At 30.9% G+C, this 11,681-nt stretch overlaps 1 protein-coding gene across 1 annotated transcript; it reads right to left on the reverse strand.

Annotated features, from left to right (window-relative positions):
• Positions 1 to 8,738: 8,738 nt before the first annotated feature.
• On the reverse strand, positions 8,739 to 11,634 carry LOTGIDRAFT_171933 (hypothetical protein; the record flags this gene model as incomplete). The annotated part of the gene is made up of 6 exons (XM_009048502.1): positions 8,739 to 8,933; positions 9,456 to 9,717; positions 10,095 to 10,252; positions 10,463 to 10,582; positions 11,052 to 11,181; positions 11,495 to 11,634. The coding sequence occupies 6 exons, from the start codon at positions 11,632 to 11,634 to the stop codon at positions 8,739 to 8,741; spliced, it is 1,005 nt and encodes a 334-aa protein (XP_009046750.1).
• Positions 11,635 to 11,681: the final 47 nt, after the last annotated feature.

Genomic DNA, 11,681 nt, shown 5'->3' on the forward strand with positions numbered 1-11,681 from the left:
AAGCACTTTTGGTCTCAAATTTTTTCCCAAAACCAAAAAAGATGCGATTTCCTCTCGAAATTTTGGGTGAAACTTCAAAGTCGATTTTCTCGAAACTTTTTCCAAAATGCGAATTTCTGTTTTCGACTGAAATAGATAGCAGACATGTTAAACTTTCGTTTGCAATAAAAATTATTCCTCTGGGGTCAAAATTGGCGAAGTTATGGCCATTTTAGTGAGGGGGTGGGGGTCGGCGGTCCGCCTATAGAGTCTTATAGTACTGGCTGGGGTGCAGGCCAAAACTTTAACAGGCTGCCGTTCGAAAACTATCAGAGATGTAAAGTTGAAATTTGCACTGGAGGTACACACCCATCTGAAGTTGTTGTGTTCCAAATTTCAGCTTCCTATCTTGAAAACTCTGGTTTTTTTTTTTTTTTTTTTTTTTTTTTTTTTTTTTTTTTTAAGTCCAAATTAGGTCGTAACATGGATAATTCTCCATAGACATTGTATTGCAATACCCCATCAGCTGATCAAAATTTACATTGGCTTGTTAAGGGCCCCGCGGAATGGATAAATAATGTTTTTAAATCTGCCGACTCATATTTGGTTATGTACATTTTATGAATATTATTAGTTCGGGTATTTGATTAATTCTTTTCTTATTTCGTTATCATCCAGATATTGAACATTTATTTTTTAAAGGGATAATGTACCATTTTTTTTTTTTTTTTTTAAAAACTAATAAGTTCTTACAGACAAAATCAAATTATATGTTAATAACAGTAATAATTATGTATTCGGGATTACCGTACCTTGTTTAAACCCGTATTTGGGATACGATGATTTAACCTGTCGACATTTTAACAGTAACAGCGTTACGCAAAGGTTTGTAAATTCAACAATTTTATTGGATTGAAAACCACAGAATACAACCAATCAGAGCCCTCGACAAAAAGTCTGTAAACCAGGAGCCATAATGTTTAAAGTCTTTATTAAGGAATGACCTGAACATTTTTTCAGTTTATCGATGTATAAAGAGAAAAAACCTGTGTACACTGTATAAATCCGCGTAGCGGATCGTGGCATCGACGCTGTGTCGTGGCCACGTCAAACTCAATGATAAAAATAGTCCGTTAAGGGGCGGAGCTTATATTTACATTCCGTTTACACAGATATAAACCGAATTCACGTGACCGCTGTTATCCAATCAAATTGCGTGATACCGTGTAAACGTTAATAAACGCAGTTGGTAATAGCTTAACATTGTGAAGATGAGTATTTATAAGCGCGCGCTGGTTTAAAATAAGCCAGTTTGTTTCCTAGCAAAGGAAACATGCATATCTATTCAAATTGATTCACGAAATAAGTACAAAAAGCGACATAATTTACTTATATAGAGATGAAATGAGTGGTGTAAGCTATTTTCGTGGATATAAGGATTCAACACTGAAATTCGTCAAAGTTAAATAAAACAAAACAAAAATTTTATGTCTAAGATGTTTCCTCAGATATTCTACAAAATAATTAAAATTGGTTTATTTCGATTTTCTTTATGAATCCTTCACTTTGACCCATATTTCATAAGCAACCAACTCATCAATGGCGGCAGAATGCGTCACCCATTTTCGTGTACGATGTTTGATCTCTAAATAAGTCTAGAAAAACACGTTGTATGGATACCGGGTGGTATAATTAACTTCTCTTAGTATTTATCTTTAATATCAATTCATTATAACTAGTGACATTTCCTTCAAAGAACCGCGATTTAAAAAAAAAAATAGTGACTGACAAAATAAGATACGTAGCGTGATTTATTGCTAAAAGTCACTGAAACAACATAAGAATATGGTCCACTTTGTGTTCCATAGAAATTTTCTGCTGACACGGAATCCGCTAGTTGATCACGTGACTTCATTCGTTGGAATATATTCTAGCAGACGACACTTGGAATTCCGATTACCGCTTGGGATTATAAGGAAATTCGGCCGATAAAAAATGGTAACGTATGGTAATAAGTGAAATCCGCCATTTTGTATTTGTCAAAGTATACATTATTACATTTTACCTTGCTTGAACTACTGAATTCATTATTCTAGCTGATATTGTAGAGAAAACCCATGTTTATCAAAACAAACTAATGCGGAGTTCGCGCAAGGTCGCTCATGTAAATTATTAATCCTTTCCGGAAATCCACGAATAATAGGTTTCCACGAAATTAGGTTAATGTATAATCTCCATCCTTGATCATTGAGAATTGAAAAGCATGACAAAGCAATAAAGGGATAATAGTATTTACCTCTAACAAGTCTACATTTGTTTTTGTTTATATCATGACCGGCCTTCTTGAAAGATTTTCTGTATATGTTTATTTCGCCAAGTGATTTGATCTCATACAAACTACAATATTGCACGTGCATGAGTATTTTTATTGTTGGTTTATTTTAAAGGGATTGTTTACAGGTTTTCTGAATATTATATTTATGTGTTACGGAAGCGTTTATGGCAAATTTTCGTCAGATATGCCTTTGATTATTGTATATATAGAAATGATGAACCCTATGATTATTAAAAGATTTTTGATAGTGACGTCAGGAAACGCTTCAGTGGAATAACAAGACCCATGGGCCTCAGAATAGAAATTGAAATGGTGTAAATTGTCTACGATACACATAAAGCTTATTGTTGTACTGTTTAACGGGTTTTCACCATTGACCAAAATAATATCTATCTGAAGCTAGATAAATACTTGCTGATAACAGACTGGTTGTACTATTACTTTTTTGTCGTTTGATGTTTGTAAGATATAAATTGTGTGTCCGAGGAAACCCATGGTCTACTATCAGTAATTTGTTGTTGTACTATTCTTCGATAACTTAACATGAAAGCCAAATAGAATCTAAGAGGAAAGTAGGTGGAGCCTAGTTGTGCTACAACCAGCGCATTTTGTTGTTATTACACGACAGAAACTCCACTCCTTTTTTAACGAACACATGGCTTTCAGAAACTTCTATGCCATTGGATAAAACCGTAACGTGATCTATGCAGTAATACATCCAAGCTGTCAGTCAATCATATATACCACACGTCTTACTCATTAACATATTTAAACAAACTCCTAACAAATTCGTTTCTCTAAATATGTTAACTGGTAAGAACCGTGGAATATAAACTAATTGTTGAAACAAATCAAAGAAAAGATATCAAGACAACTTTTTATAATTTATTGGTCATAATTTTTGGTGATTCACAAAAATACACAAAATAAGGAGGAAAGCTTTTTACTGAACAAAGATGTTTTTAATAGTCCGAAACATTCTGTCTGCTATACAAGAAAAACGGAAAAGTCACGTTTCGGACTAACTTATTCAAGAATATCAAGTTAGCTTATTCTTCAAGAGATACATTTATCTAATGATTTGGTGCACCAACTAACAGAGCTCAATTGCAGCTTTGTGTATATGTGCAGTCAGAAACCTATCAGCATAAGTTTTCACCTTTATCAAATGCAGATATTATTCTCAAAAAATTTCTAACACATCTTATGTTAATTATATGTTCTTGTAATACAGATACCTGAAATTGAGCTCCAATACCTGCAAAAACAAATACTAAGAAAACTATATCCTTCATATCCAGTTGACATAGCAGTTGACTTTTAAAGGATACAACTGTAAATTTTTAATTATTTTCACTGTTCAAAATTTTTTTTGTGAAAATGCCTTGAACTTGCAAAGCCGGGAAACAATATGGATCAGCTTAAAAACTTAAAAATGGGCTGAAAATCTCGAAAATGTTGCACAGGTGACATTAAACAGGATGCTCATGCACTTTTATTGATATAAAGGAAGTATACCTTTAAGGAAAAATAATTGAATACATAGATATGTGGTCAACAGTAGTAAGGGAAATTGCATTGAAAATCAGATTCTGTTCTCATTAAAGAAAACAAAATGACCATTTTTTTTTTTGTTTCAAAGAGAAAAACTCATTGATATGTTCAATATAAATAAAATAAATTTGAAAATGAAATCTAAAAATCTAAATAATAATACATTTATTACAATACACAGTGTCAAATAAATAACAATAGGGTGTCTAAATCTACATTTTAATCATCTTTTAATAAGCAAAATATACATAATAATAATTAGTATTGTCTAGCAAATATATTAGTGCCCCTTCAAGGCAATCCATTTCTCTTTAAGGATGTCATCAGACTATACAAGTCAGACCTTTTGTGTGTTCATTACTACTTAAAGGGACAGTTGCGCCATTTTGGCGGGTATATTGGAGTGTTGAATATTTGTAAATAGTCTTCAGAAGTAGTAGAAATGTAAAAAAATCGCATAATCCCTTCAAAAATATCTTGAACTAGGAATTTTACTCACTATATATGTCTTTTCTATATATGACAGAGTATCTTAAAATGACAAGTCGCCATTTTAACATTCAAACGCAGATAAGTCCAGACAAACGTTGTTCAAATTTAGATGGTCGGCCGTGAACACTATTACTGATATTCCAGTTTTGAAAAAAAATAAAATAAAATAGCAGACCTGTCCCTTTAAACTAACTAACTGTACTGCTCTTGTTTTTATTTTGTTCATCTACTAATGTACACAAATATACATATAGTTGAGTCAAAATATAGTCAATCATAAACATGAGCCTTTCATTTTATTTTGTAATGATATGAATAGTAATGAACACAATATTTGTTTATCCTATATGGCCTAAATATAAATATTTTACCTAGACTGTTCATGTATATTTTTTGTATCCTCCAAAAATATGCCTTAATATTTTTACTTGACTATAGAATCAGTAATGTTTACAATATGAGTTGTGTAAGTGTACACTTTTCTTGGTGCAAAAATATCAGACTAATTTCTAAAGACTAAATTTAAACAGACAAAAGCATAATTTTCAGCCCTTATTCCATGAATGTTGAAATATTGACAAAATTTTACAGAATGCATGTTCATGCCACTTCTATCAAAAAGTGGAAATAAAAAATAAATATGCCAACATGCCATTTGAAGCTCAAATAAAACAGCAATTTGTACCAAATTTCAAAATGAAATATTATGATAAAAATTTTCACATTTATAAATATTTATTTCCATGAACAAATATTAATACTTGTTCACATATACATGTATTAATTTGTTCATATACAATGTTTTGTTCATACTATCTTAATTTATGTACAATTCCATAACACACATTTACTAAAAAAATGAATCTAGTCTTCAATATATTTGTACAGTCTTTCGAAATTTTTGTACAGTGTCAGTAAAATCCATTGTACAATATCCATAAATTTGTATATTTTATTTGTACAACATTCAGTAACCATGTACACTTTTCAGAACCAAAATATTTGTAAAATTTCAAATAAGATCATTAATTTTTTTGTATTTTGGTGCAAATCTGCTCTCTATCTATGCTCATGTACATCTATCAGAATTGAATATTTCCATAATGTACACATAATTCTCAATATTTGTACATTTGTCAATTTTTTTTTGTGATAAAGAGGAAACGAGTGCAAGTGCATAAGTGTACAATTATTATCAACTATGGACCACTCTAAAATAATAATTACAGCAAAATTTGTACAATTTTCATTCAATTTGAACAGGCAAGTACAGTTTCACACAATTAATTTGTACAAGTTTAATTACCAAATATACATATTTTGTATAATTAAAGATGATTTAAAGATATAAATAATGAATATTAATTGTGAATTTATTAATTATGAAATGATATTAATTATGGCACTATTTATTGTGCATAAATATGATTTTTATACGTCAATTTATTTTTAAAAATATTTATTAAGAACCATTAAATATTATTGTACAAGAGCTCATCTTATATGCTGTCAACACATATCAATTTTAGATATAAATTTCTCATCAGATCAGCTAGTTTGGGAAGGGTTAATTCCCATGTGGACTAAAATCTATGAGAGAAATAATGTAAGTCACTGAACATTTTGTACACCATAATTATTTAAAGGGATCTTTTCACACAATTATACAGTATTTTTCAATCAAGATAGCAGTAGAGATCACATGTTATGACCGTTTTTCTTAAAACTAGTCACAGTATTTGCATTACCAGCTGATTTAGAGCTGATCATTTCAACTATACATAGAACTGTTCAGAATTGAAATTCAGCAACTGGTGTAACTACAATCAAACAAAAAGGTACCACACCAATTTAGACTTCTCTTACATAACAAAAACCCCCCAAAAAACAAACAAATTCTACCACTGCGACTTTAAGATCCTTCTAACAGCTGGCCTTGGCCTGACCTCTTGGTATTTATCTTTCTTGGATTATCCATATCATGGTAAGCTTAAATTAAGCTCTGACAGCCGGTAAAGCAAATATTGTCATGACTTACATATCACAATAATTAATTGTAATTTCTCCACTTGAAGATGCTGATTCTTACAGAATTGTGTTAGAATTTTCTTTAATTCATTCCTTAACCATTTGTTTAATTCATTCAAATAAGTTCAACCGAGATTTCAAAAAGGACTAAACATCTTGCAAAAATATACACAAAATGGTAAAAAAGCAAATATTACAGCAGTCAAAAAATGTTCTTAAGCCTCAAAAGTTGAGTTATTGCACATGAAATGGGGATGTGTTTTCTACTTTATTTTTTTACTTTATAAGTGACAAAATTATGCTATCACAAATGTGTCTAATAGTGGCAATGTCTGAAAACTATTAAGATAATCATAAAGGATATACACTTTGAAGCCATTTTGAAAATACTCACTATTTTAAAACAATTCCAAATTTATTTTTCAGATTTTTAGGTTAAGGGGAAACTAATAGCTGCTAATTAGAATTTTAGAATTCCAGAAAAATTTTATCACAGATGTCATTCAAACCAAATCAGATGAATTTTTGTGGAGTTACAGAAGCCCAGATGTGTAATGGGAAAACAGAATGATGCAACTGGCAGCTATAATTGTCCCTAATAAATACAAAAAAGCCAGAAAACCTCTTTTAATTTGATCAATTCTTGAATAATTATGTCAGAAATTTTCCCCATTTTATTTCATTTTTATAAATTAATAATATCTAGTATAATTAAAGCATCAAGTCTTTGGTGTTATTAAATATTCTATGATAGAGTAGTTGTTCTGTTTCATTTAAAATTATTAACTTATACTAATATACTTGACAAGATCATTTTCATGCCCTGAAAGTGACTTCTGTCATGAGCTATGTGGTGACATAACTTTATATTCTTTAATGAGTTTGTCTACAGACCATCAACAATGCACTCTATAGTGATTGTTGACAGTGCACTCATTATAGTGACGTGTGTCATGATTTATATAGTGACTGTCCATTCATAAAATCTAGACACTATTGACAATGCATTCATGAACTCTATAATGACTGTTGACAATGCGTTCATGAACTCTATAGTGACTGTCAATTCATAAAATCTAGTGACTGTTGACAATGCATTCATGAACTTTCAATAATGATTGTGGACAATGTAGGCTACTCATGAAATCTTTAGTTACTGTCAATTCATAAAATCTAGTGACTGTTACAATACATTCATGAACTCTATAGTGACTGTTGACCATATAGTGACAGTTTAGTGATACAAACTACAATTTTTCAAAAATGTTCTTCATAATCTTATCAATAAATCTTCAATATTACTTAAATCATTCCCTTTAAAAGATGATTGTACACAACCAGCCAGATGAGTATATAGGTTAAAGGAGGTACTTCATGGTAATAGTAAGGGTATACGAAAGTTATATTGTTTATATTACTGTTTAATATAAGTTATATTCAGTGTAAAAATATAGGATTCTAAAATTCTAATACATATGTGTTATCTAGGGCTGAGACAAGAGCATATAAAGACAGAACTATTACAGAGACAAAATTGTACATTGTTGAAAATTGTACATAAAAATTTGTTTTCTCTCTTAAGAGAAGTCATTTTAATTGCCATTTCAAAGTATGCCTTATCTGAGACTATATCATTCAAACAGGTAAATACGGTAAAGGTACATAGTCATCTTAATATTTACTGTAGTAGCTGATAGACCTCAAATTAAGCTCTTATAAAAATTCTTTAAAATGACAATCCAACATCATAAAAAAGCAATATTTGCCAAATAGAATATAAATAATTTCATTTGATTGCAGACACATCAAGTATTGTATTTTCCTTCTGAAAAGTGATATCCATAGCTGAAATTAGTCTTAATCAGAGAACGCAAATAAATAGATGTCTAAGTCCCTTTAAAATTTCAAGGTATTTATACTTTCATTATAACTATATCACTATGTATACAGACAAACAAAATAAACCTAGCTAATTTGTTGGCTCTACCTGACATTTTCATAAGAAAAATTTCATTATCTTTCATTAGAGCAAAAGACATCAATTTTTCTGTGTTTATTAAAAAAATAGCAATAGTTTTTTAATCGGAGATGGATAAGGTTTTGAAAAGACCGATGAAAATCACAAAAATATTTAAAAGATGTAAAGCTAGGATGAGAGATCAGAAAAGATGGATTCAATTCTAACTTTGGTTTCAGAAATGATATTTTAACAATGAAAAAGCAAGATGTGATGTAAAATTCCTTCTCCAAAAAAGATGAACACTAAAACAAAACTTCACAAAACTACAATATTTAAGAAGAATAAGTTGAAAAATTAGTATACTGTCTTTCTAAAGTCCATGGCCACAAATCAGACGACACCTTCCATGAAACTTGTATCCAGATGTTGGATCAAAGTCCGTAAAAATCCCATTTCTTTTCGTGTATTTTCAAAAATAATTTTGGGATCTTCACTTTCACAGCGTAGACAATTTGGAGCCATCACCATGGCTAAATTATTTACATCCATTTTTGTAACAGATGCATTTTCAACAGCAGCAAAAACCTGAAAAATTAAAAAAAAAATTGTGTACATGATATAAATCATTCCATTGCCATTGCCTCATACATGTGTAATCTAACGATGTTGTTGGGTTTCTACTGCTACTGCATGTTGTCAATCAACCTACAAATGGGATACCAAATTCTACTGATTCTTTGTTTTTTTCCTAACCAAATTTTTACAGGACCCATCAATTTCAATGTCCAAATTCTCTCCAATAAATCTATAAAATATCTATCATCACTTGTATCTTGATTGCCGATAATACGTGTTAATCTCATGATGTAATAATATTATCATTGCCTGATTAATTAATCCCCCAATTAAGATTGTAATTCGATCTATTTTCACCTGATAATTTGTATTTTAACCTCATGTGACACACTTTTTATAACATCTAATAGACTTTACTTTCGCTTTGATAATAAATTTTACAAATTCGCCAATTTTCCTTAACTATTTAACAGAAAGGAGGACACAAAACTCCACTAAATGTCATAAGATGTAGGAAATATTACACCTTACCTGCAAAAACCGTAATAAATAGCACAATACTAGTCGGTTGATTTCTGGAAGGCGATTAACAATACTCATAGCCACTTCTGGTTCAGAGAAATTATCAATACATTCTTGGTAAAACTCAGCTGGTATCAGTGGTTGATATAGTTCACGATACCATAATTTTAATAAAGATGCTGGTATATGTGGATCAGGGCAATCAGACGGTATGACCCATTGATCACATCGAATCTTTAAGGCATTAACTTCGTCAATATCCCCAGGCACCCTGAAAATAGCAACAATTCATTAGGACGAAGTCAAAGAATCTAGGTGCCAATTTCTTGAAAAAATAAATAAGGACCATTTATTCGCACTGTCAACTTTGCATATATCCAACAATGTGATAGACATACATGTCAATTTTGAATGTTGACACATCAGTTCGTGCAGTTTCAATAAATAGCAATCAAAATGCGAATCTGAAAAAAGTTGTGACAAGCTTGAATTGCTATGGGTACCAGGTAAATTCACTGTTAAAAAACAAATAGCAACAAGTGATATCAAAGCACTTCAAAATTTTCAATCAAGTTTTTTATGTGGACTTGTAAGACACTTGACATTTAGTAAAGGTACAAATTCTTCTTTTCAAATTGTTCTACCAACCTAAATATTCCCTCAGTTTTAGCACCATTTAGTCTGAGAACTTCTTCTGAGAGAATAGTTTGTATCCATGGTAACTGTCTATCTGGATACCTCTCTTTCTGCATTAACATCACATCCTCTAAACAACTTCCAAACATAGATGGATGGAAAATGGATTTCTGGAAGCACAAAAAAAAATGTTTTGAAAATATTCAGTCAAAGCAGAGGGATACGAACCATTTATTTAAAACATTTGAATGTTTGCCCATTCTATGCAAATCTCTTTTTGCCAATAAAGCAAGTGTCAAAATTTATATGAACATGTGTGAACAACATAGGATGCAAACAAATGCACATAACTTTGAAATTCTATTAACAAAATTGGTTACCTTAGCCTGTTCAACTTCATCTAAAGATGGCTTCCTGACACCTTTTTTAGCTCCAGTTTGAAGAGCTCTGTTTAACCTCCTCTGACACAATGAGGCAAAATGACTAATTGGTACTTGTAACTAAAAAACAGAAAGGACAACCATGAACATTATAACAAACATTAAAGGGATCGTTGAGGGTTTTTTCTAACCTTCTATTCCACTCAAACTAAGCGTTATATGACAGGACTATCACAAAAGCTGCTAATATTATATAATGACCCTTTGCGAAAATGACGTCATCAAAACGCATTGTTTTAATGGAATTGCAAGAACCACACACATCTGAATGAAAATTGGAATGATGCAATTTGATGCTATGAGTGTCCCTGACATACATAAAAAGTTTAAAAATCCTCTTTACAATCCCTTTAACATATGAGGAAATTAAAAGTTTCAATTTGAAAATACACAATTTTAATTTCCTTGAAGGATGTTTCCCATAAAGATATGCTCTATTTCCAAATTGTAAACAAAGATAATTTGGTCTCCATTGGCAACTTCTGAATAAAGTAAACATTAAGATACAACAGAATGAGAATGAACTTACTCCAGGAATATCACAAGAATAATCTAAATGTCTCGAAATGAAGCCATCTAAGTAAGAGTAAAATCTTAAAGTTGGAGGGAAGAAATATAAACAAACACCAAGTAATTCCCATCCTCTTTGTAGACTATCACTGAAAAACAGACATGAAATGAAATGGAGTTTTACATCCTACTTTCCAACTTAGGATTTGGATATTAAATATGCAATGCATTGTGAAATAAGGGTAATTTCTCCAACCAACTTGATAGTACACAGCCTGTAGCACATGGGATCTCAATTTATTGTGTCATCAAAATAAGTTAACACTATTCCATTTTATCCTCTCCAATCTGTATCAACAAGCCTCTAACACACTGCCATTTCAAAATTGCGATACCTTAAAATTAGATCAAGGTTTCTGCAAATGTGCATTGAAGACAAATTATATTTTAAAGATCACTTACATTTTAGTATTTTCTGTGGTTTGTCGTGTTAACTGTATATATATTTCATCACGTAAAGATGGAGTTGTCCACCCTTTAGTCACTATTTCTAGAGCTACAGCATTAGTAGCTTGTCGTGATTTTCTATCACCCATATACATTTGTATCAGTAAGGTTAGTTAAGGAAATTAGTTAACGCTTGTATAAT

The sequence above is a fragment of the Lottia gigantea genome, assembly GCF_000327385.1.
Source record: "Lottia gigantea unplaced genomic scaffold LOTGIsca_123, whole genome shotgun sequence".
NCBI lineage: Eukaryota > Metazoa > Mollusca > Gastropoda > Lottiidae > Lottia > Lottia gigantea.